We start from the raw sequence: 25,456 nt of genomic DNA on the forward strand, positions 1-25,456 counted from the left end.
GACTAATGTACTAGTGATAAGGAACTGGCAGAGATGTCATTGAGAAATACCCACTGCTTCTACATTTAACATTCATATATTCTTTTTCTTTATTCTGCAGTTATTGAGGACACCCAACCGTACGCCGTCACCATGACCGATCTGATCAGGGACGCGGGGGTGAAGCAGCCCCTTCCTACCAGGGGAGTGGGCGATAAGCCAGCTTCAGATTTTGGATACGTGGGAATAGATGCCATTTTGGAACAGATGAGAAAAAAGGCCATGAAGCAAGGTTTTGAGCTGAACATCATGGTGGTCGGTATGTACCTAGAAATGCTGGTTAGTCACCTTGTTCCCCAATGCCTGTTCTCCACCCCTGGTTCAATGCCAAACTGCAGAACATGGCTGAATTATGCTGCCCTCGCACATTTACGAATAAGAATTTTATTACTGTGGTAATTTTGCTAATTTGAGCCTCATTTCCCATTCTGAGTCCCGTACTTCAGTTGTGCACATCAGTCACATTTTGTATGATGCTGACCCTGGGCTTTCAAAGCTGGTCTAAAAGTGGGCACTAAAGTGTCTTTTGATTCTGATTGGACTTTAATAACTTAAAAGGTTTGTCTGGTATAGAAAACATTTTCGGATCAATCCATCAGTTAGCCGAAGTGAAGAACACTACAAAAATATCAGTGGTGGAGGACCCAGCCGTGCATTATAAGGTCAATTACTTTTAATAGGCTGCAGCATTTTACCAGTGGTGGCGCTGTAGGGAAATTGATTACTTTTTGCCCGTTTCTGCCACAGATTGCAGTTGGTTTGCAGGTATACTCTTATGATCAACTTATTTTTATCGGACTGTTGTTTAAAGGGAACCTGTCACCAGAACGGCCCTATTGAGCTAATCACTGGCACACTGTTCACGCTGCTATGGTTCCCAAGCTGGTTTTCTTGAAGTTCATAATCAGTGTTTGTGCGGGGGAAAAAATTTTAATTTACCCGAATTTATGAATATTGTCTTAGTGGAGTCGCTGGGGCGTGTCCATTGCTGAGCTGTCACTGAATACTGCTAGTAGTCCCGCCCACCTCACTGCTATAGCCCTCCTCTTTTATCCTGCACATCACCGCCTGGCCAGAAGCACTCCTTCCATGGCGGGATCCAGGCATGTGCAGTAAGTGTTTGAAGCAGAAGGGTATACACTTCGGCATTAGGCACTCACTGCGCATGCCTTGATGACTCCCTGCGAATGCCTGGATCCCAATCTGTGTACACTTCGGCTTCAGGTCATCACTGCGCATGCCTTGATGCCTACTTGCGCATGCCTGGATCCCAATCTGTGTACACTTCAGCTTCAGGCACTCACAGCGCATGCTTGCATCCCAAGTTGTATACACCTCGGCTTCAAGCGCTCACTGCGCATGTCTGGATGCCTCCCTGCGCATGCTTGTATCCCAAGTTGTGTACACCTTGGCTGATGCCTCCCTGCGAATGCCTGGATCCCAAGATGTGTACACTTCAGCTTCAGGCACTCACTGCGCATGCCTTGATGCCTCCCTGCGCATGCCTGGATCCCAAGGTGTGTACACGTCAGCTTCAGGCACTCACTGCGCATGCCTTGATGCCTCCCTGCGCATACTTGGATCCCAATCTGTGTACACTTCAGCTTCAGGTGCTCCCTGCGCATGCCTGGATCCTGGCCACGGAAGGACTGCTTCTGACCAGCCGCTGAGGTGCAGGATAGAATGGACATGCCCCAGTGACCCCACTAAGACAATATTCATGAAGTCGCGTACATTTTTTAATATATATATATTTTTTTCCAACTCACATACACTGATAATGAACTTCAAGAAAACCAGCTTAGGAACCATGGCAGCGTGATCAGTGTGCACGTGATAAGCTCAATGGGGCCGTTCTGCTGACAGGTTCCCTTTAACAAAAAAAAGAGGACTTCTTCTGACTATATATACTGATTTATAGCCGCTACTTGTCCCCTTTCTGTATCCTTCTCCCCAACACCATTCTCTTTTTATTTGCTGAAACCAGACCCTTCCTGACATGCATGTTTTAGCCTGTCATAGAAAATTTGCATTGATCTATTGCTTTGTTATTCCTCCTGGAAATATATGAATTGGGGTGTGTCCCTACATTAGTGAGTAGTGAAAATCTGTCCATTTTACATGCAGAGTTATTGGCTTTTTTCTTCAGTTGTGGAAAGTGGCAACAGGAAGGGCAGCCATATTGGTTATTACATTACATTATTAAAACTTAGCCATTAATTGGCAATCTATTATTAATGGGCAGAAGGTTATGAAAGTTTATCAGAAAACCACAAAGCCATTTACAGTCAGTTTTGAAAACACACCTACTTGCACATTGGCATCGCTTTTGGCTGCCAGTTTCCTCAGAAGCGAATACGATGACCAATCGGACATCTGCAAAAGAACGGACAAAAGCCAAAATAGTCACCACAAATTAATAGTATTTTTTTCTATGTCCATAAATAAAACAAACCTAATTAACAAACGTTGGCTGCAGTTTACATTCAGAGTTGCTAACATGTTTTTTTGTGTGTGTTTTGGAAGCACCGCCATCCATTACTTTTCTTTAATGCATCTCTAGGGAATTGTAAGCATATTGCAGATTATTTCCTACACTTGCTTAATATGTGAGGCAATGACTAGAACTGAGAAGGTTCTTGAATGTCAAAGATATAGAGCTTTGTTGATTTAGTTACATCCAGTCAGCAGCAGGTTTGTTTTTTAATAATGCTGGAACTTCCTGCTTGGAGAGAGGGGGAGAGAGCTGCCTCATTCACCTTTAGGACTTAAAGCTGTGGAGTAGAAAGAAATACTAAAAGCATACTTGAGTTTGCATAATGTCTGTGCTGCTTTGTACAATTATAACTGTGAATGAATTATTTCTTTTTTGGGCTTCCCTAATGTCTATTTCACCCATTGTATTCCCTGTTTCAGATGCACAGCTGGATGCATTTCATTCAGGAGCAGGGGGTGTCTCCTTTCTATGAAATTTGCCAGCAATTTAGTGCTGTGACGTTCATTCCCTTACTTCGCCCAATATTTGTTTTCAGTTCTGTAGCTCAAAGAACAGATGAGCTGATGTTGACATATGCGGCAAGCTGATCCAGCACAATTGCCGGCTGTCGGCCGGACCGGAAAACATTGCAAGCAACAGTTTTTGCCCTGCCGAAACCTGCTGTTTATGCTGGAAAGCGACTGGATCACCACCTGACCTTATTACAGTCAATGGGGATCCGGCAGGGAAGTGTAGAATCCGACAGATCCAGCAAAATCCATCAGGCGGCTCTCTGCCGGAACAGCTTGCTAGATCTGCAGCCGTAGATGTGAACATGGCCTCACAAGGGAAAAATCACACTTGCAGACGCACAGGAGGCTGCTACAATCTTCACAATCTGTGTAGCAGCAGTTCTTTTATCAGGCTCAGGATCTCAGCTAGCTCTGTTACGCCCCCATATCCTGTGAACTGTCTTCTGTGTCTCTGTTACTAGGGACGGATCTTGCCTGACAATAGATAGTGTTCTGCAAATTAGGTGGAAGTGAGACCCCTAGTGGCCCTGACTTTATAGCTTTTTTTTTCAGGTGGATGCAGGCAGATTTTTTTAAATGAAGTGATTTAGATTTTAATGAAATTGTGTGAAAGAGCTGTGACCCTTTAAACACTTAAAGGGGTTATCCCATGATTGATGTAAAAAATGAAAAATCAGACATCATATACTAGATGACAATATCTTTCTAACAAAGCTAGGACCAGCCCTGTACCTCACATGGATCTAGAGATCTCCCCATTCATTGCTCTGCTAGATTTATATCAAGCTGACAGCTCAAGGGGAGTGTCCTTTCTGCTGGAGCTAAGGGGGGCGTGTCTCAGCTCAACCTATCACAGCTCAGGAGGCAGTTGAAGGATTAATCTGAGCATGTGCGGCCTTCTTAGTGAGCATGACAAAGAAATAAGTATAAAAACAAACAGCAGGTGGCGCTATACAGATATATTATACTGAATAACTCAGTGACTATGCTAAATTTTTAATTACATGCAAATGCAAAAGTATTCAGATCCAGGTGCTGGTTTGAAAACTGTAGAATATTTTTTGTGGGACAATCCCTTTTAAAGGGCTTCTGTCACCCCACTAAACAGTTGTTGTTTTTTTGGTTACTTATAATGCGATTTATGCATACATACTGTAATTAATCATTTTCGTTCAGCAGATTCTGTTAAAAATTTACTTTTAAAATATGCAAATTACCTTGCTACCAGCAAGTAGGGCGGCTACTTGCTGGTAGCAGCCGCATCCTCCTATCCTAAAGACGCCCCCTCCGCATGCTGATTGACAGGGCCAGCATCTTTCTCTGCTGGCCCTGTTTGCATTCAAAATCTGGCGCCTGCGCCGATGACGTCACATCTACACCCGGCGCAGGCGCATTGAGGATGGAGCGACTGAGCGAGCGTCCGCCTCTCAGTGCGCCGACTGAAGACAGGTACGGCGCAGGCGCCAGATTTTGAATGCAAACAGGGCCAGCAGAGAAAGATGCTGGCCCTGTCAATCAGCATGCGGAGGGGGCGTCTTTAGGATAGGAGGATGCGGCTGCTACCAGCAAGTAGCCGCCCTACTTGCTGGTAGCAAGGTAATTTGCATATTTTAAAAGTAAGTTTTTAACAGAATCTGCTGAACGAAAATGATTAATTACAGTATGTATGCATAAATCGCATTATAGGCATTATAAGTAACCAAAAAAAAACAAAAAACTGTTTAGTGGGGTGACAGAAGCCCTTTAAGTGGGGCTGAAAATAGTTCCCACAAATGTCATACCTTTTGCAGATGTGTAGTTTGCTTCTACTAAGGGCCCTTTCACACTTGCGTTGTCCGGATCCGGCGTGTACTCCATTTGCCGGAATTACACGCCGGATCCGGAAAAACGCAAGTGAACTAAAAGCATTTGAAGACGGATTCGTCTTCAAAATGCTTTCAGTGTTACTATGGCACCCAGGACGCTATTAAAGTCCTGGCTGCCATAGTAGTAGTGGGGAGCGGGGGAGCAGTATACTTAGTCTGTGCGGCTCCCGGGGCGCTCCAGAATGACGTCAGAGCGCCCCATGCGCATGGGTGACGTGATCCATGCGACACGTCATCCATGAGCGTGGGGCGCCCTGACGTCACTCTGGAGCGCCCGGGGAGCCGCACGGACGGCAAGTATACTGCTCCCCCGCTCCCCACTACACTTTACCATGGCTGCCAGGACTTTAGCGTCCTTGCAGCCATGGTAACCATTCAGAAAAAGCTAAACGTCGGATCCGGCAATACGCCGAAACGACGTTTAGCTTAAGGCCGGATCCGGATTAATGCCTTTCAATGGGCATTAATTCCGGATCCGGCCTTGCGGCAAGTGTTCCGGATTTTTGGCCGGAGCAAAAAGCGCAGCATGCTGCGGTATTTTCTCCGGCCAAAAAACGTTCCGTTACGGAACTGAAGACATCCTTATGCATCCTGAATGGATTTCTCTCCATTTAGAATGCATTAGGATAATCCTGATCAGGATTCTTCCGGCATAGAGCCCCGACGACGGAACTCTATGCCGGAAGAAAAGAGCGCAAGTGTGAAAGGGCCCTAAAACACGCAGAAAGGTGAAGATGCCTTTTTTTTTTTTTTTTGTGTGGTTTGATATTACGAATGAAATACATTTTTGGTCTTTTTTTTTTTTATTAGGTCAGAGCGGTCTTGGAAAATCCACATTAATAAACACCCTCTTCAAATCCAAGGTCAGCAGGAAATCTGTGCAACCTGCAGCTGAGGAACGAATCCCCAAAACTATAGAAATTAAAACTATCACTCACGGTAAGATTTGGGTGGGATTGAAGGTGCGGAAAGAATAATGTAGTATGGAATAGGTTTTTATCTTTTACCGATTTTATATAACATGTATATCGTCTTGTATGTAGTCATGATTTGGGCTAGTCAGTTCCTCTGAAACATCATCATCATCATCATCGTCCTCATTCCTGCACAGCCTTTTCTCCAACGATTTACTGATCCTAAACTTGTATCCTGGGATTTTCTTCCAGACGTTGAAGAGAAAGGAGTGCGGATGAAACTGACAGTTATTGACACTCCCGGATTTGGAGACCACATAAATAACGAGAACTGGTAATGCAATGAATGTTCCTTTTGTTGTAAATGCCATATATCAGTGGGTGCAGAAGAGTTCATAAAAAGTTGGATAAAGTTGCCTGCACTTTGCTGTATCTTAGGCTTCTTTCACACTGACGTTAGGATTGTCCGGCAGGCTGCGTTTTTGTTTTTTTTGTCCGGCCGCCTTTCAACATGTTTGCCTTGCTGCAGCCGCATCTCTCGCCCGTCCCCATTATAGTGAATGGGGCCAGGGCGGACTACCGGCAGCACATATGCGGAAACATTAATACGGCCTGCTGGACAGTCCTAACGCCATTGTGAAAGAAGCCTTATGGTGATTGTGGCTTATAGCATTCTGCTAGTTGCTTGACAGACACATCCTCTTAGTTCCTGTAATGCAGTCTTCTCTGTATCTTAGAACCGTGACTCACGGAAAGTGAAGACTTCTCCGAGTACAAATCTTGAGCCAGCAGAGGATGCTGGGTGATCTCAGCTCAGAACCGAACAATTGACTAGTCTATGATACAGGCTTTAACTCGGGAACAGTACCAGGGTTATCCCTATTTTCATCTCTGGCCTTGCACCAGTCAGGCATTTATGCCATATCCTCTTGCGCCATAGATGCTTAAAGGGGTATTCCCACTAAAGTAACGGCCTATCGCTATGGTCGGCGTGAATCTGAACTCCTGGACCCCTGTAATGCTGAGACTGTACAATGCTGCACCCTGTTAATCGATGCCCCTGCTGCCTGCTGTGCACAGGAACTGCAGCACAACTCCATGGAGTGCATTGGGCTCAGGATTGGTGGGGGGGTCCCAGATATCAGGCTTCCACAAGTTCTGGCACATTCTAGCAATATGGAATTGGGATACCCATTTAAAGGGAATGTGTCCACAGATATTGACTTACTCTTTAAGTAAAGATTTATGTAAAAAAAAAATGTTTTTTGAATTTTAGTTTTTTATATTTACATGTCCCTATCGAAAAAAACTAACATCCGGCAGTTTTCATACTGGCCGCTAAGCCTAATAATACTGTATGTGCTACTTCCTGCTCTGAGCAATTCTCAGAGGTCTTCTCTTCATGGTGACAGGCAGGATAACAATGAAATCTAACATCTTTATATAGATAACACAGAATCCATCATTTACAGTAGGCGACCGTTCCAACTTATCTACTCCCCCTCCCTGCACAATATCTTCTGCACAAGTCACAGATAATGCTTATGAGACTCCCATCGAGGCTGTAATAGACTAGCATAGGTATCAGTCCAGTGGTCAGACGGCTGGTTGGATGATCCTGCAGCTCTGAGAATAATTTTAATATGCAGAATAAAGAGCAGGGAGTAGCACATACAGTATTATTAGGCTTAGCGGCCAGTATCGGGTCATTTAATGTACTACCCTAACCGTTATCGATGTCACACATGGGGGGCCTTGTAAGGAAAAAAATCCTGAGTGCTTACAAGGTATAGAGCACAAAGTATGGTCCCTTTTGTCTATATGTATCCCTGTATTTATGCCTTTTTATTCGGGTTTTTTTGTAATTCTATAATGGGAAATGGATAGTTATGCAATTTATCTTATTCTTTAAGAGGCACGAAAGTTGGAACTCTGCTTTACATCTTGAAATAAGGAATTTTTGTTTCATTATTTGACAAGTTTTGACAGTCAAGTTGGTCTTCCATGAAGTGAGTTTACATAGCAGGGGACTTGACCTGGCAGGTAGTTGCCGATCAGGTTTTCCTGCCTACCTTCGAAGTAAAAACACTAGAGGTCATTGAAGTGATATATTCTGTGTGCAATCTGCATGATAATTATATTGTTCCCTTAATTATCTTATTAGCTGGCTGCCCATTATGAAGTTCATCAATGACCAGTACGAGAAGTATCTACAGGAGGAGCTTAACATCAATCGCAAGAAGCGGATTCCTGACTCCCGGGTCCATTGCTGTATATACTTCATCCCAGCCACAGGACACTCGTAAGTGGCTGAGGCGCTTTCAGTTCTAAGCTGAGAAAAAGTTTGCTCGGTATCGTTATTCATAGTCAGTGACTAGTTTAATTTCCTTTCCCACTACATATCACAATGAAAGAGAATATCAACTGACCCTCCGCAGTAGAATATAAGCTGGTGATCATAATCAAAAGGAGTATTGACGAGGTCATCCCATGACTAATGTAAAAAATGATAATCAGACAACCTCTTTATAACAAAGCTAGAACCAGCCCTGTACCTCACATGGATCCAGAGATCTCCCCATTCATTGCTCTGCTAGATTTATATCAAGCTGACAGCTCAAGGGGAGTGTCTATTCTGCTGCAGATAGGGAGAGCTGAGACACGCCCCCTTATCACAGCTCAGGGGGCGTGTCTCAGCTCTCCCTATCACAGCTCAGGAGGCAGTTGAAGGATGAAACTGAGCATGTGCGGCCATCTCAGTGAGCAGGACAAAGAAATAAGAAAAAAAACAGCAGAGGGTCTATAAAGACACACTTTATTGAATAACTCAGTACCTATACATTATTTTTTTTTTTTTTTTTATAATATGCAATTACAAAAGCATTCAGATCCAGGTGCTGGTTTGAAAACTGTAGAATACTTTTTTGTGGGACAACCCCTTTAAAAAAAAAAAAAAAATATTAATGCTGGAGTCAAAAAGTACAAAAGTTTAAAGAGAATCATCTGCAGGAGGAGGCTATAAGCACCCTTTGGAGGCTTTTATTTTTTTTTATTTTTTTTTTATAATATGCAATTACAAAAGCATTCAGATCCAGGTGCTGGTTTGAAAACTGTAGAATACTTTTTTGTGGGACAACCCCTTTAAAAAAAAAAAAAAAAATATTAATGCTGGAGTCAAAAAGTACAAAAGTTTAAAGAGAATTATCTGCAGGAGGAGGCTATAAGCACCCTTTGGAGGCTTTTTTTTTTTTTTTTTTACATATTTGGTTTTGAGCTTATTTGGGGCTAGAAAATAATTTTACCATTTTGTCTTTCTTAAAACTTTTCCAACCATTGTTCCTTTGCAGCCTATTGGTTTTCATAGTCTGCAGACTGTTCTGCTTGATTCTTGCTGAAATGTGTCAGAGCTGCTATGATGACTTTATCTGTAGCTTTGTTCTCGGCTTGAACATAATTCTGCTTAAATAAGTGTTTAGAAGCGGTCAGGAAATTAGAGGTTAGGGCTACAGACTGAACCGTCAGAGCAGCTCTCTGACAGAGTGCATTAAAAAGTAGAAAGAACAGTCTGCAGAGTCCGTGAAAACCTGAGGATTGTAGAAGACAAGCGGGCATCTGTCAGCAGATTTGTACCATTTGTGCCCGCATTGCTGAGAAAAATTATGTTTTATTATATGCAACTGAGTCTCTAGGAGCAATGGGGGCGTTGCCATTACTCTTAGAGACTCTGCTGTCTCTGCAACTGGCACGCCCTCTCCACTTTGAGTGATCGGACCAAGCAGTGTAAACGTGGTCACGCCTGGCCCTGACTTCTCCTAAAGTCAATCACAGTGGAAAGCGTGCCGCAGTTGCAGAAAGAGCAGAGCCTCTAGGTGTAATGGTAACGCCCCCGTTGCTCCTAGAGGCTCATTTGTATATAATAAAGCTTAATTTTTCTCAGCAAGCCACATATGAGCATGGTACTGTCCAGAGCTGCGCTAACAATTCTTCAACTGCAGAGCTGAAATCTCCAAAGAGAAATGTCATTTTTTCAGAATATTTTGTAGGGAAAACTACTCTCTGCATTAGTGGCTCTCATATCAGCTGTTAGCCCCTGCAGAAAGCAGAATTGTGAATGCAGCTCTGGATTGCATAGGCTGCCATGTTGTAATAAAGCTGTAGATGTAGATTATGTTGTAGCATAGTGTAGATTAGCAGAGTAGGATATGTGGACATACATTTTATGCGTGATTAATACATCCATACTGTAGATAGGTTAGGCTTTAGTGACATTTTGTAGGACAGGCCTGAATTTTTAAGCTTTCAGAAAAGTGTTAAAAAATAACTTCTGAGATCCTTTGGCCTAACAGATATTGGGTTTCTAAAGCCCTAAGGGGCTGTCACTGAGCCCTCCACATACCCCGAATAGCGATTCCATTCCCTTTTCCCTCTCTCCCCCTCTGCCTATGTTAGTCTGATCTGTAGCCGCAGCGAGTTATTCATGAACCCTGCCATTGGTCCCACCCAGATAGGAATTACTGCAGTACATGGAAATGTGGCAGTGAAAACCGTGCTGCGTTCTATGGGGGGCACCTGGTACAGCTCTCTATCTGACCTTTTTATAAATTCCTGTGATTTTCTGGTTTTTGTAGAATAGGACGCGTTTTGTCATCACATAAACTGTGCATTGCTGTCTGCGGGATTACGTTGGACATATTGTGATTTGTGGGCCGTGTGTCGAGCCTGCCACATATTTCCATTCTACATAGCTGGCATTCTGCTAATGTCCGCCTCTACCATGTGTTCTTCCATCCACCATTCCCTCTGAATAGCATTCATACTGCAGCTCTATAGAGCTGGCTAATGCGACATTTAAATGGAGGCTCCTATCAAAAATGCAGGAATCTGTCCTCTAGAGACTCTTACCTCTTACCCGTCAAGGAGGTATCCTCGTGTCTCTAACAACCCAAGCTATAAAGCGGTCCTGATATTTATCCCGTGCGGTGAACGCTTTAAGTCAAACATGAAGCCATAATGCCAGAATAGCTTTTTTTGTTCATCTTGCTTCTCAAAAAACTTATATATCCCAATGAAAACTCATCCTGCAAAAATTCCATCTGTGTGGATGTAAAAATTAAAAATGTTCTGGCGTTTAAATGCATCTGTCAGCAGATTTGTACCTATGACACTGGCTGACCTGTTGCCTGTGCACTTGGCAGCTGAAGGCATCTGTGTTGGTCCCATGTTCATACGTGCCCGCATTGCTGAGAAAAATATATTTAATATATGCAAATGAGTCTTTAGGAGCAACGGGGGCGTTGCCGTTACACCTAGCTCTCTGCAACTGCCGCCCCCCTCTCCACTTTGACTGACAGGGTCAGGCATGAAGATGTTTTCACTGGCTGGCCTTGTCAAAGTGCAGAAGGCGTGGCAGTTGCAGAGAGAGCTGAGCCTCTAGGTGTAATGGCAACGCCCCCGTTGCTCCTAAAGACTCATTTGCATATATTACAACATCATTTTTCTCAGCAATGCGGGCACATATGAACATGGGACCAACACAGATGCTTTCAGCTGCCAATCGCACATGGTACAGGACATCCAGTGTCATTGGTACAAATCTGCAGATTTGACAGAGGCCTTTTAAGTGTTTTGTGTGCAAAAGTAGAAAACAGAAAAAAATATGACCTTGATATCACGGAAAAATGAAAAATTTTTCGAAAAATCTATAGATGAGAAAAGCAAAACAAAAATGCTATGGCAATAATGCGTAACTGTTTGAAAAAATACTTCTGATATGTCATTGTGAAAGTTTTGGTCAGGGAGGTCTGAGGGCCGAGACCCCCGCCAATCACTAAAACAAGGGGACAGAAGCGCTCAGCAGCATACTGTCACTCCTCACAGCTGATGACAGTCTCACTAAAAAGCGTATCCCCTGTCAGCTGCCACTGAAGAGGGACAGCGCTCAGCTGAGCGTTTCTGTTTCATTTTAGCGGTCACTGGGCATCTCTGTGCTGCGATCTCCACCAATCACTGACAAGTTTTTTAAACAACCGTTGCACTTTAAATACCAAACTAGGCCATGTTTAGGGTTAAGAAGGTTTTTATTTTGCAATAATTAAGCTTTATAGTGTCAAGTGATTGCAGTCAGTGAATGGGATTGCTCATTTTTAAATCCAGAAAATCAGTACGAACTAGAGATGTTCAATGAGTGCTTTTTAATCATAAGTTTTTCCCCTGGCGGTAGCCTCAAACTGTTCAATCAGTGCTTTTTCATATAAGATTTTTTTTTAATCTTTTTGCTGTGCTTGTGTCCCCACATAATGCTTCTCTGGAAAAGAGACATGCAATCTATTCTCCTTTCCAAAAGCATAAGAGTTCTCCTACCAGGAATCCAGCTCTTTCTGGGTAACCACCCTTTAGCAATGTGTGATCTGGTTGCCTGAGAGGCCTTGGTTGGGGTTCTGTTTCTCTTTATGTAGGGCGCTGAATATGCTTGAGGAGTATTGTAAGTCACTCAATGCTCCTGTGGGTTTCTGGGAAAAATATATTAAAATTAGCACATCTTACATCAGATAGGCTTAGAAAAGCTAATTTAAATATCTTTCTTAGAAACTCACAGGGGTGTTGCCTGAATTGCAGTATTCCGCAGATACTCTCTCTCCCTCGGTCTCTCTCTCATTCACCCGAAATTAATCACAAAAAACTTGGGTTCATTAGAATCCAAACTTTTTGGGGAAATTCAAGACAAATTCCAAACCGGTAGAATCGATTCGCTCATCCTTACTACTTCTTTGAAGTTAATGGTTTACATGGTCTCCAGGCTGATACATTTCATACGTTGTAGCCAGCTATCTGGATGGGAGCGATTTGTGCTGCTGATGTATTTAGCTCACAATGGACTGGATGTAACGGTGGTAACCTCTCGGCTGTGAGCTCTCTTTGGGTGGTTCCGCCTCTGGATGTAAAGATCTTGAAAATGGTGGGATTGGTTTGTTCTTATCGTTTCACTCACCGGACAGTCAGCACAGAGGAGACTAGTTTTCTCAGTGACTTTTCCAAAGTTTGAATCACACATGCAGTTTTTGGTGCAGTTTTTTTTTTGCCAAAACCAAGAGTTAAATCAAAAGAAATGGGAAATATGAAGAACGGACTTTGGCTCACAAAACTGCATTAGAATATACACCAAAAACTGATGTCGGGCTGGTGGTTTCTGCAGCATTTTTTCCATTTGTATGTGGTGGACCTGCTCGTGGTTTAGCCCCATCGAATGGAGTTAAACCTCCAGTGGACACTTAAAGGGGTTAACTGAAAATATATTGATAACCTGTCATCAATATCAGATTGGCAGGGGTCCCGGGTGTTGGACCCAAGCCAATCATTTGTTAGAAGAGGCCCGACCGCTGTAGCCTTTTCCTAGACCAGGTCACGTCACCATACATTGGGCACAGTGCTGTACTATGTACGACACTGTGCTTGATGAACTGAGAGAAGGCCGCAGTGCTACTGCGAGCTCCCGTGCTTTCGCAAACAGCTGATCAGCAGAGGTCCCAGGTGTCGGACTCCCACCGATCAGATACAAGTAAAAAAATCTCGGAAAACCCTTTTAAAATGGTTCCCAGCAGCATCCATGCGGACATGTCCTTTCTTGATAAGGATACACGCAAAGTGTGCATCGGGTGGCCTAGACACAGCTGAAAACCCAAATAAACAGGAACACATTTTTTGGCCAAATGGCACCAGGACTCTGCCGTCCAGGGCATACTGCGTGTGTCCATTCTCTGTGCACCAAATTTGAACTAATTGGGGTGGAGAGGTGTATGCGCAAAGTCCTCCACCCTCTAGAGGTCCTTGTGTCTGGCTGACCATGAAGTACTTGGGGAGTTCACTATTTTGACACAGTCTAGCTTTTATCCAACCAGCGTATGATGAGTTAAATAGGATGTGGTTTCTGAAGCCATCTTCTGCCATGCAGTTTGGCTTCTTTTCACTGTATATAAATTGTCTAACCCAATATCATTGTCGTTATGTCTTGATCTTCCCCGAGATGTAAAACCACGGTATTTGGCTCAGTGGTTCTGCTACAACAAGAGTTAACATTTGGCTCATTGTCAGTTAGATGAATCAACCCCTAAGGGGAAATTTAGGAAGAAGCTAGTTTTATAGAGCAGCACGGATAGGTTTTCTCTCCAGAAGACTCCAGAGAGGAGCTTTATTAATCTCGATTCAACTCTCCTTTCACAGACTCCGGCCTTTGGACATCGAGTTCATGCGACGCCTGAGTAAGGTGGTCAATATCGTGCCAGTCATTGCCAAAGCGGACACCTTAACCCTAGAAGAGAGGGATTATTTCAAGCAGAGAGTAAGTTTCCATCCTTGATGGGGTGATGGTTGCTGACGGAGGAAGAAAAGGTGCATGTTACCAAGCACAGCTCCATACATTGTTTAGTGGCTGTGCCTGGTATTGCAGTCCCTGCCCTTGAATAGCGCTAAGTTGCGCATAGGCCATGTGACCAATGAACGCAACGCCACTGGCCTAGGAAGAGGCTGCAGTGCTCACCGGAGCACTGCGCCCTCTTCAAAACAGCTGGTCAGCAGGGGTACCGATCGGATATCCTGAGAATAGGCCATTCGTATTAAACTATTCGAAACCCTTTTAATTGTCTGTGTTAGGGCTCATGCACACAAACGTATTTTCTTTCCATGTCCGTTTTTTTTATTTTATTTTTGCGGACCGTTCATTTAAAAAAAATATATAAAATGCATTCCATTTCCATATGTCCGTATATCCGTTCTGAAAAAAAATAGAACATGTCATATTATCGTCCGCATTACAGACAAAGATAAGACTATTCTATTAGGGGCCATCTGTTCCATTCCACAAAATACAGAATACACACGGACGTCATCCATATTTTTTGCGGACCACAAAATAAATACGGTCGTGTACATGAGCCCTTATAAAAATGCAATGAAGTACATTTCTACAAATGCTTTTGAAGAAAGACCAGGAACAGCGCCACTTGTGTCCATGGGCTGTGTCTGGTATTGCAATTTATCACCATGCAAGTGAAGGAGGCTAAGCTGTAATACCAGACACATACCGTGGACAAAGTGAATCAGTTTTTTCTTAGTCCGCCCTTTTAAGGGCATTCATTTTTTTTAGGTAGTGATTGCGCTTCCATTTTCATTGTCCATGAAGAGATGGCGACCTATTCGCCGCCAGCTTTGTCACATCCATTCCTATCCATTTCATCACACGTTATCCAAAAGCAGGAATGGAGCCTGAATGGTAGAAGTGAAAGATTTCTACATTTCATAGTTTTTTGGATCCAATTCCAGTTTTGGCCTGAGGATTACGAAAACAGTGCCCCGCCTTTCTGTAGGTTGCACTTGGTATTGCAAGCTCCCGGCTCCATTGAAGACACAACCCATGAGCAGCTGTGGATTATTATTATTTTTTTTTTTGTGGAACAAAGCAGCCATGTTTTTCTAGTCCAGGGCGACCTCTATAAGCTAGCTAGCCTAACCCACCAAATTAAGTGAGCCTAGCCAAAAATCGAATATAGACAGGGCTACCAGAAAGAGGGATAGGCATGTTGAAAGACAGCAGTCGCCATAAGCTAGCTGGCCGGTCGTGTGAAATCAGTGGGTTTGGCCAACTTTGCCGTTATGTGAATGGGCACCTTTCGTCATTTCTGTCCCCTCTGTGCAGTAAGCTATAATTCTGTACAATTCAGGATAAGCATTTTCCCTTCCCACCCCTCAAATCACTTATTTTCTTGACCCGTAGATCCGTGCTGATCTCCAGAACAATGGGATAGATATTTATCCACAGAAGGAGTTTGATGAGGATGCAGAAGACAGACTGGTGAACGAGAAGATCAGAGTAAGTTGCGTCCAGTGGCCTGGGTAATAGAATGGTCTCTCAGGTTGGAAGTGGAACTTTGTGAGACAAAATACATTAACCCTGGGCACCCAGTGGCTCAGGGGTTTAGCACCGGGGTCTTGGGTTCATATCTGACCATGGGTAACATCTGCATGGAGTATATTTTTGTGTTTCAGTATCCTCCAATGCTCCAAAAACACACTGTCCTAGTAAGTAATTCCCTAGTACAGTGATGGCGAACCTTTTACAGACCGAGTGCCCAAACTGTAACCCAAAACCCACATATTTATCGCAAAGTGCCAACAAGGCAATTTAAAGAGGACCTTTTCATTACAATAAAAAATCTAAACTAACTATACAGACATGGAGAGCGGCGCCCAGGGATCTCCCTGCACTTACTATTATCCCTGGGCGCCGCTCCGTTCTCCCGGTATAGGCTCCGGTATCTTCAGATTTTTGGCTCAACTGGGAGGAGCCTGCCGGCGTCGTCTTCTCCCAGGCTGAAGTGCTGGCCAATCGCAGCGCTCAGCTCATAGCCTGGGAGAAAAAAAACTCTCAGGCTATGAGCTGAGCGCTGCGATTGGCCAGCGCTACAGCCTGGGAGAAGGAGACGCCGGCAGGCTCTTCCCAGTTGAGCCGAAAATCTGAAGATACCGGGAGAACGGAGCGACGCCCAGGCATAATAGTAAGTGCAGGGAGATCCCTCGGCGCCGCTCTCAATGTCTGTATGCTTAGTTTAGATTTTTGATTGTAATGAAAGGTCCTCTTTAACCTGAATACCATTATAGTATATCTTTCATGTACTTGATCAATTAGCTATAATATCCTGCCTACATTCAATGCGCTGCCTGTGCCGTTCATAGTACGCCCTCCGCTGATGAATGGCGGGAAAGGTCTAAGGCATATTGGTACGCCTTAGATGTTTCCAGGGCGCGGGTGCCCACAGAGAGAGCTCTGAGTGCCGCCTCTGGCACCCATGCCATAGGTTCGCCACCACTGCCCTAGTATGACTGCTGTAACTGTAAGGCCGCTTTCACGCGAGCGAGTTTTCCCGCACGGGTGCAATGCGTGACGTGAATGCATAGCACCCACACTGAATCCTGACCCATTCATTTCAATGGGTCTGTGTTTTTTTTCACGCATCAGTTCTGCGTTGCGCGAAAACGCAGCATTTTCTATATTATGCATTTTTCACGCAGCCCTGGCCCCATAGAAGTAAATGGGGCTTCAGTGAAAAATGCATGGCATCCGGAAGCAAGTCCAGATGCAATGTGTTTTTCACTGATGGTTGCTAGGAGATGTTGTTTGTAAACCTTCCGTTTTTTTATCAAGTGCGTGAAAAACACATAAAATGCATTGCACCCGCGCAGAAATAAACTGAACACAATCACAGACAAAAACGGACTGAACTTGCTCTCAAAATGGTGCGAGTTTCCCTAAACGCATCCGGACTTCATCCGTCACGCTTGTGTGAAAGAGGCCTAAAGAACCTTTTCCTATAGAGTGAAAATTAGTATTTTTGATTGAGTACTATGAAAGCTTACCTCCCCAGAGTCCTTGTTCATTAGTGGTTGTGATTTTACTTTTTATGAAAGTCAGTTCTGCTTCGATGTAAGGGTGCTGGTTCTCACCCCCGTGACATCAGTAGGACCGGGCAGCTGCTTGGTCCCATGACCCCTATGGCCAGTCCAGGTCTCAGCGGTCACATCTGCTTGAACAACAAGTCACAACAGTGACATGTTGTTCAAGCAGGTGTGATCGCCATGTCCAAGCCGCTTCTTGGCCCTTCGAGGCACCAGAAGCAGCTGGGAACGGGACGGAGGCGCTTGCACGGCAGCCCCACGAACAAGTGTTTTTTAGTTTTTTTAGATATTTTTTTCATTAATGAGGCCCATAATAAGAGCATTGGTGTGTTCTGCTCCTAGACCAGACAACCCCTTTAATACTAGTTAGTGCCATAGAAAGCTCCATGACACACTCCCTTCCTAAATTCAGGAGGCATGCAGTTAGGGCGTGTTCACATGGAAGTGTTCCACGGCAATATCAGCACAAACGTCAAATGTCACTTCTTGGTGCTGTTTCTGCAGTGGCTAACCAAATGTGGATAGGTTTCTAGCACAGATTCCACCCTGGATTCTTCCACATAACTTAATAGTCATGTGAACTCGCTCTTATTCTATCACTTTAACAATTTTTTTCAATTATTATTATTATTTTAGGAAATGATTCCATTTGCCGTGGTAGGCAGTGACCAAGAATACCAGATCAATGGCAGGAGGATACTGGGCCGAAAAACAAAGTGGGGGACCATTGAAGGTGAGGAAGAATGAAAAGGGTCTAATGCCGTGGCGCTGTCTGTTAGACATTTTTACTATATCTTTGCTAAGAGGTTCCCTTTCTCCTGTATCGTTCCTCAGGGGCGTTATTTGGGGTGATATCCATTTAATTAAACAAACTCTCAGTAAAAACGAATCATTCAGGTTTTTTTTTCAGGATTAGTAGTCATCTTCGGTGCTATACCCCCAATGTTTTTGAACCAGAGGAGAGGCAAGAAGAGTCTTTTTGTGGGTTAATGGAAGCCTGTTATGTGGAACATGCAGCCTGATCTGAGGGCATCACGTAGAGCAGGAGGAGCAGAGCAGATGGATATATAGGTTAGCGTAGAAAAGATTCATTATAACTTGTATTAATTGAATCCCTGCAAAACAGTAGGGGGGGGGGGGGGGGGCCATACGTTTTAGATTGTTCAACCAGCAGCTATCTCTCCCAACTGTCCTATATACGCTTGGCCGAGCATGCATGTATTCTGAAATGGTAGAGGGGGAGAAAGGTTGCCACCAGAAAATGTCTGGCGGCAGCAATCTCTAAAATTGAAAGGATTGGGCATGTTGAAATCCACCTGTCCGATCCTTATCACCCAACATCTGGCGTCAGGGGAGAGTTAGAAGGGCACCACACACGTTGGGTGGTCTGCTGGTCCTTACTAGGATTTTGGGTTCAGTCAACATGCATCTAGCGGATCCGTCTGGTGTCTGCACAGACGGATCCGCTCCTATAATGCAAACGATGGTATCCGTTCAGAACGGATCTGTCTGCATTATATTTCAGAAAAAAATCTAAGTCTAAAAGTTGGTCAGACGGATCTGTCCTGACTTTGCATTGAAAGTCAATGGGGGATGGATCTGTTTGAAATTGCACCATATTGTGTCAACGTCGTTCGGGTGTCCACCTGTTGAGCGGAACGGACGCGAAACGGAGCCATACTGATGCATTCTGAGCGGATCCTTATTCACTCAGAATGCATTGGGGCTGTACGGATCCGTTCGGGGCCGCTTGTGAGAGCCTTCAAACAGAGCTCACAAGCGGACACCCGAACGCAAGTGAAAGTAGCCTAAGACGTGTGACTTTTGTCTTTGTATGAGCGTCATGGAAATTCTAGGACTTTGCTTCAAACCTTCTAGTTTCCCCTCATATACATAGTAAGGCATTTTGGACAACAAAAGGGATTGTTATAAGATTACAAAGAAGACTCACTTGTCCGCTCCAACTCTATTCCAGCGCCGCCACTCCGGTGCTCCATGCCAGCCCAGACTATCCCACGTGATACATTTAAGGGTGAATGAGCACACTAAAGACCTTTTCATATAAGTGAATGGAAGAAAAAAGTGAAAACTGGGAAGGTCCATATTGGATTTGTGGCTAGTTTCATACTAGCGTTCGTCAGATCCGGTTGGTGGTATTTGTCCGGCCGATTCTCGGCATATTTGCCAGGGTGCGGCTGGATCTCCGCCGGTCCCCATTATAGTTAATGTGGCCGGACGGCATCTACGTAGCTTCCGGCAATGCCGGATACAGAGAGATCCGGCAGGCTGCTGTTCTCTAAGCCACAGTTATGGGACGTGGCAAAATAGATGGCGTGTTGCTGTCTTAATGACGGGTGTAATGTGGAGACATAACTTCACGCCGATCCAGGTCTACTCCATTTTTATAAATCCATTCATGCTGCCCATTTTCTACCTATACCCAAACTCTGTTATTAAAACGGGGTCTATAGGGAAGACATTGTGCTTTCCTGGCAAGGAGCACCCAGGCCCCCCCCCCCCCCCCCCCCCCCCCCCCCCCCCCCCCCCCTCCCTCAAATAAAGCTTATTTTTGGTATAATGAAAAGTAACTTTTTTTTTCTAATTTGCATTCTGTAACACTTCTTTGAGGCTTTCAGTAGCTCTGCTTGCAGCCATTGAGTAAGAATCTTAATTATTTAGCACCTGTCCTGATGAATGTACAGAGCGGTGCACCTGTGTGATCATCATATGACCAGGCCTGAGACAGTACCTTTTGAATGGCAGCAAGCAGAGATCTTGAAAACCGTTCAAATTATTACAAATTGGGAGAATTGTGTTTTTTTTTTTTTTTTTTTTTTTTTTTTTTACTGGAACAGTAGTACCATCTTATGGAGGAAAGCTGCAGAGTCCGACCAGACGCCCATGAATGTAATACCATGCGGGCATGTACGAGTTTCATGTGTCCCGATTGTGTCTCTGCCCCCATACCTTTTATAATACTGCAGGTCTTATGGTATCGGCATTGTGCTTTTCTATGTAACCAGCCTAACACATGATCTGTGGCTCACATCTCCTGCCACGTCTGTACTTTTCTATTCAGATCGAGGTTACTTACGCACCCCTCTCCTCCCACCACCCCCTCTTTCCACCCTACAGGCTCACGTTGTTCTTTGGCCTCAGACAAGCTGCGTGTCCGAAACTGAGGATGTTTTAACTCTGGATAGTCCTATATGTAATGCACTAGGACCGGAGTCCGTATAGTTTTTTGTTTTTTTTCCTGAACACCTCGCAGTCTTCTGCTGTGGTAGCCTCTCACCACATGTTTTTGTTGGTTAAGAATCCCCCATGCTGCAGGCTTTCATAGGTTTTATGACTTTTTTTGGTTTTAATTTCCGTGTGGTTCATCACTGCCACCTGGTGGTCACAGCCATGCGTTTTTTTTGTTCATCATATATTAAAAATGGATTACAAAGAAAAATCTACTGACATTCCACCCTGTCAGCAGGGTTTTATTGTGAAACCTTGTCCCAATGATGCCAGATTTTTGGAAGTTTACACCATTACCTTATATGCTGCACCTGCTCATAGTGACTAATTTTTATTTTAATTTTTTTATCCTTCTAGTTGAAAACATAGCTCATTGTGAATTTGCCTGCCTGAGAGATCTTCTGATCAGGTGAGTGTTTCCAAGAACCATGGTTAGATTTGTTTCTAGGGTGAACACTTTGACCACGTTTCATCTGCAGTGAGCCCCTGAGGAGCGGGTTCAGAGGATGGGAGTGGTAGTGGCCCTGATGAGATGTTGTGTCACTGTGTACCACCTCAGGCTGTCGCTCCTTGGGGTTCAGTGCAGGTAAAAGGTGGAGTGAAGGAATCAGGCAGACATAGATGAACAACAACATTTTTCTTTACTGAATGCAAAGGGTGAGTTACAGTACATCCAGCGATCGTCTGTACAAGGTGCAGTGTCACTATCCAGTAGCACTCTAGGGTAGTTCTCTCTCTCGTCATTTCCCTTTGCTATCACTATAAGCTGGCACCTGTGGCTGTACGTGTTAAACTTGATAAACACAGGCTTTTGGGCTTGCCTTTGCTGGGATATGGTGATGGGTGTCTTAATGTGTTATCCCTCGCCTGCAGCAGGATCTGTGAAGCAATAATTGCTGTTCACCCCGCTGTACTTTAGCGCCATAGCTCTGAAGAGTATCCAGAGTCTTAGACCTTACGTTTTCCTCGAGCAGTGTTCCTCTCCATTCAGCCGATTCTGTGGTCCTAAAGACCTTTGTGGCAGGAACACGTTTGATCTTCCTCACTCTTCACTAGTCTAGTTACCCCTGCCCTATCTTGGCAGAAAATTGAACCAGCCCACTGCTACCAAGAAGGAGAGGAATGGGATGGTTAGTCCCATTTCCTGATGCCAACCATACTTTATCATTGCTGGTGTACTAAGATAACATAGCAATTATAGATACCTCCAGGGCTGGGGTACTGCACATGCTATTCTGGGTATGCAGTGTGGGGTCTCCTATGATTTTGAGGGCTTCCAGCCCTCGGTCAAAGTGAACTGTCGGTGGGAACATAGATTAATTCCATTACCCCAACTCGTTTGTGTCCTCGGAGATCACTGATGTCAGAGGTGGTTAGTAGCTGCTCAGTGCTTCAAAATCTCTGCTTGCTGTCATTGAATGGAAAAAAATCCAGTTTACATACCAGATGCTCAGCTCATGTGATTATGATTGTACATCAAGAGGCCAAAAACATGTCCTGACCATGTGCAACAGGCACAGGGCTCTGATACAAGTAACCAGCCATGTACCTTGTGTCAATTGGACAAAAATAAAAAAGTCGACTTGATAGTTATCTCCTATGCTGTGGATGGGGGACAACTTGTTATAACCGGAATACCCCTTTTAAGGAGGCAGCAAGGTAGCCCAGGCCTAATAGACACAGAAGGTTTAGGGTCCATTCACACATCCGTAGTGTATTGCGAATCTGCAAAACACCCGGCCAGCACCCCATAGAACTGCCTATTCTTCGCAAATTGCAAACAAGAATAGAACATGTTCTATTTTTTTCCGGAGCCGCGCTCTGGAAATGCGGATGCGGACAGCACAGTGTGTGCTGTCCGCATCCATTCCTGCCCTAAAGAGAATAAATGGGTCCGCACCCGTACCGGATAATTGCAGAACGGGTGCGGACACATTCTAGGGACGTGTGAATGGACCCTAAAAGAGAGTCTGTGGCTTCATTTTCACCAATATAACTAACAGCAGTGTCCCACAGAAGATTGCAAGCGCATTCCAAACATACCTGTGTGTACTTTGGGGGTCATTTATTTAGACCAGCGTTTTAGACGCCTGTCTTAATAACCACTATATGTGGCGATGGATCTGCCGAAGTTATGAAGAGGCGCAGGCCTCTACATAACTTCAGCGCATCAAGCGCTAGTCTAAATGCAAGCACAGGCCTAAAGGAGGGCAGCAAGTGTCAGGGTAGAATAGGCCTAAAGGAGGGCAGCAAGTGTCGAGGTATAATAGGCCTAAAGGAGGGCAGCAAGTGTCGGGGTATAATAGGCCTAAAGGAGGGCAGCAAGTGTCGGGGTAGAATAGGCCTAAAGGAGGGCAGCAAGTGTCGGGGTAGAATAGGCCTAAAGGAGGGCAGCAAGTGTCGGGGTAGAATAGGCCTAAAGGAGGGCAGCAAGTGTCGGGGTAGAATAGGCCTAAAGGAGGGCAGCAAGTGTCGGGGTAGAATAGGCCTAAAGGAGGGCAGCAAGTGTCAGGGTAGAATAGGCCTAAAGGAGGGCAGCAAGTGTCGGGGTAGAATAGGCCTAAAGGAGGGCAGCAAGTGTCGGGGTAGAATAGGCCTAAAGGAGGGCAGCAAGTGTCGGGGTAGAATAGGCCTAAAGGAGGGCAGCAAGTGTCAGGGTAGAATAGGCCTAAATGAGGTAACAAGTGTCAGGGTAGCACAGGCCTAAAGGAGGCAGAAAGTTTCTGGGCAGCACAGGCCTATACTCTGGCATTATATTGATTACCACAAATCATTCAGTTTTCATGCCTGTTGAGCGCTGGTTTTCCCCGTTTTTGCTCCCTGCTATAAATCATCCATGCTTCTTTATAGTTGTAGCTGTCTATGTGTAACAATGTGGTCATTCCGTCTCTTAATCAGTTTCCCCATCTTGTTTCCTGTGACATAATTTCAGCATGGAGAAGTGCTGGATATTGCAGTTGAATTGCTGCTTCCTTCCATATCTTTATTAGACCAACCATCACGAATCGCACCTTCTTAATTCACTAGTAACAATAGTCCTGCCCCGCATAGAGCTCATTTACACCCACGGCTTCCTTCCTCCCTTCCTATGATGATGTCACTAATGCCATTTGCCTGCACTGCTCATTAACCCGCTATAGCTGTGAGCCATTTGCTTCCCCCACCATTGATGGTCTGAAGAATACACGCAGTATCTTTATTGCTTATAGTAGTTGCATTGAGTAATAGCACTGTATCTGATTCCTTGCAGGACGCACATGCAGAATATCAAAGACATAACCAGCAATATTCACTTTGAGGCATACCGTGTCAAGCGACTCCAAGAAGGAAACATCCTCTCCAACGGCACAGCAGAAAAAGACTACTCCTCCAATGAGATGTAATTCCAAGGCCTAGCACTCCCTCCATTGATCCATCCTGTCTTTCAGTTTTCCTTTCATGTGTCTTCTGCTCCCGTGACATTGAGCGGGAGAAATATTGGGAAGAAAGATCAGGAAAGCTTAGCCCATTAATTTTCAGAGACACCCCCCCCCCCTTCCCTTTCTGCCTGGTCTTTGATCTGCAAGGATGTGCCATAGATGTGAGAGGGTATTGATGCAGTTAAAGAAGGTGGGGGACTGGGAAATAGTGATGCCGCAGGGTGGGGATTGTCAAGCCATTCATTGCTCTGTGGCATGGGGTATGAAATGAACCCATAGCGGTGCCTTTTCCGACAATGGGACTGCGTAACCTTAAGAGAAGGTGCCAGGTATTTCCCAGTTACCTTCCATATAAATTGCCAAATTCTTACATGCCGAAGGTTAGACATGAATGTGAAAGTGTTGTATCCCACTGCTGAAGTATAGGTTAAATACAGTATTTATTACACCTGTAAGGATGAATCGGGGGGTAGAGGACAAAGATGGAAACCAGAATGTTCATTAAATGGTGTATAAAGCCTTAGCCTGTTAGATGTTTTTTATGTGTTGCTCAGTTCCTTGCAGTTCTTTCCTTACCAGGTTATTAATCGCCTAGTAACGCTCTTTTCTGTGGGGGTATTTGCCCCCTACCATAATTTTCCACTTCAATTATTTATCGCCATTTGCTTCTTTTTTTTTTCTTTTTCTTACATTCCACTTTCTCACCTTTTTCAGTTTTAACTTATGTTCCTTTTGATTTCACTTGTGGGCCCCTGTGATCTCTTTACATTATAATCCCCTCCCTGGTCTATTTTCACTACTTTATTAGTGGAAGTATTGGATACACAGAGTGGAAAACTAATGCGATCCCTTCCAAATGAGAGGAAATAAATGGTGTCTTTTTGTGTATTCAACTTTTTCTCTCCTCTGCCATTTGTGGACTGTCATTTACTGTAATGATCTCCAGTTTATCCCTTTCTTTAAAAAAAAAAAAAAAGGCTTCTACTTGCTAAGCTGCATTCGATTAAACAAAAAAGTATAAAAAAATTAAATAAAAAATACTCGAGTTGCTATATTTTAGCAAATTAAAAAAAAAACTATATCAACTGAAAGATATATATTTCACATACTAAGGATTTAAGGTATGAAGAGGCAGGATGCTTAATGCACTTGAAAAGATGCCACCCTGTCTGTGATGTTATTGTATTGTCCTTTGTTAAGAGGAAACTAAACGTGTTTTTATTTTTTGTTTTTTTTGTTTTTGTTTTTTGCTTGTTATATTTTTTTATTTTTATTTAGGGCTAAAAAGATCCGAGATTTCCTAAAGTGGCCTTTTATTTGATTTATATGCATTATGATAAACTAGTCTTTTTTTTGTATAAATAATAAAGATGTGTTTTAAAATGTATTTCCTAAAATAAATGTTACAAATGCAGATGTGTGGTGGCCTGTGTACGATTCTAATGCCAGTTTAGTCCGGCAGGTCCACTTCCTGCCTGTGCTCGACATAGGACTTGTGCTGCGTGTGAAGGGGGCTGGC

General features: G+C 44.1%; 1 protein-coding gene and 1 non-coding gene across 6 annotated transcripts in view; both read left to right on the forward strand.

The window, feature by feature from the left end:
• The window catches only part of SEPTIN9 (septin 9), a 205,303-nt gene extending 180,290 nt beyond the window's left edge, over window positions 1-25,013 (forward strand). For all 5 annotated transcript variants that reach the window (XM_040438735.1, XM_040438737.1, XM_040438736.1 and 2 more), the window contains 9 exons: window positions 101-298; window positions 5,724-5,852; window positions 6,080-6,161; window positions 7,992-8,129; window positions 14,045-14,162; window positions 15,594-15,689; window positions 17,909-18,005; window positions 20,876-20,927; window positions 23,769-25,013. In XM_040438735.1, the coding sequence (XP_040294669.1) occupies window positions 101-298; window positions 5,724-5,852; window positions 6,080-6,161; window positions 7,992-8,129; window positions 14,045-14,162; window positions 15,594-15,689; window positions 17,909-18,005; window positions 20,876-20,927; window positions 23,769-23,901 (1,043 nt within the window). In that variant the 3' untranslated portion in view covers window positions 23,902-25,013. The remainder of the gene's footprint in view (window positions 1-100; window positions 299-5,723; window positions 5,853-6,079; window positions 6,162-7,991; window positions 8,130-14,044; window positions 14,163-15,593; window positions 15,690-17,908; window positions 18,006-20,875; window positions 20,928-23,768) is intronic.
• LOC121006684 lies at window positions 18,450-18,555 on the forward strand. The gene has a single exon (XR_005780367.1). It is a non-coding gene; the product is annotated as a small nucleolar RNA SNORA64/SNORA10 family (small nucleolar RNA).
• Window positions 25,014-25,456: the final 443 nt, after the last annotated feature.

The sequence above is a fragment of the Bufo bufo genome, chromosome 6, assembly GCF_905171765.1.
Source record: "Bufo bufo chromosome 6, aBufBuf1.1, whole genome shotgun sequence".
In the NCBI taxonomy this organism is placed as follows: domain Eukaryota; kingdom Metazoa; phylum Chordata; class Amphibia; order Anura; family Bufonidae; genus Bufo; species Bufo bufo.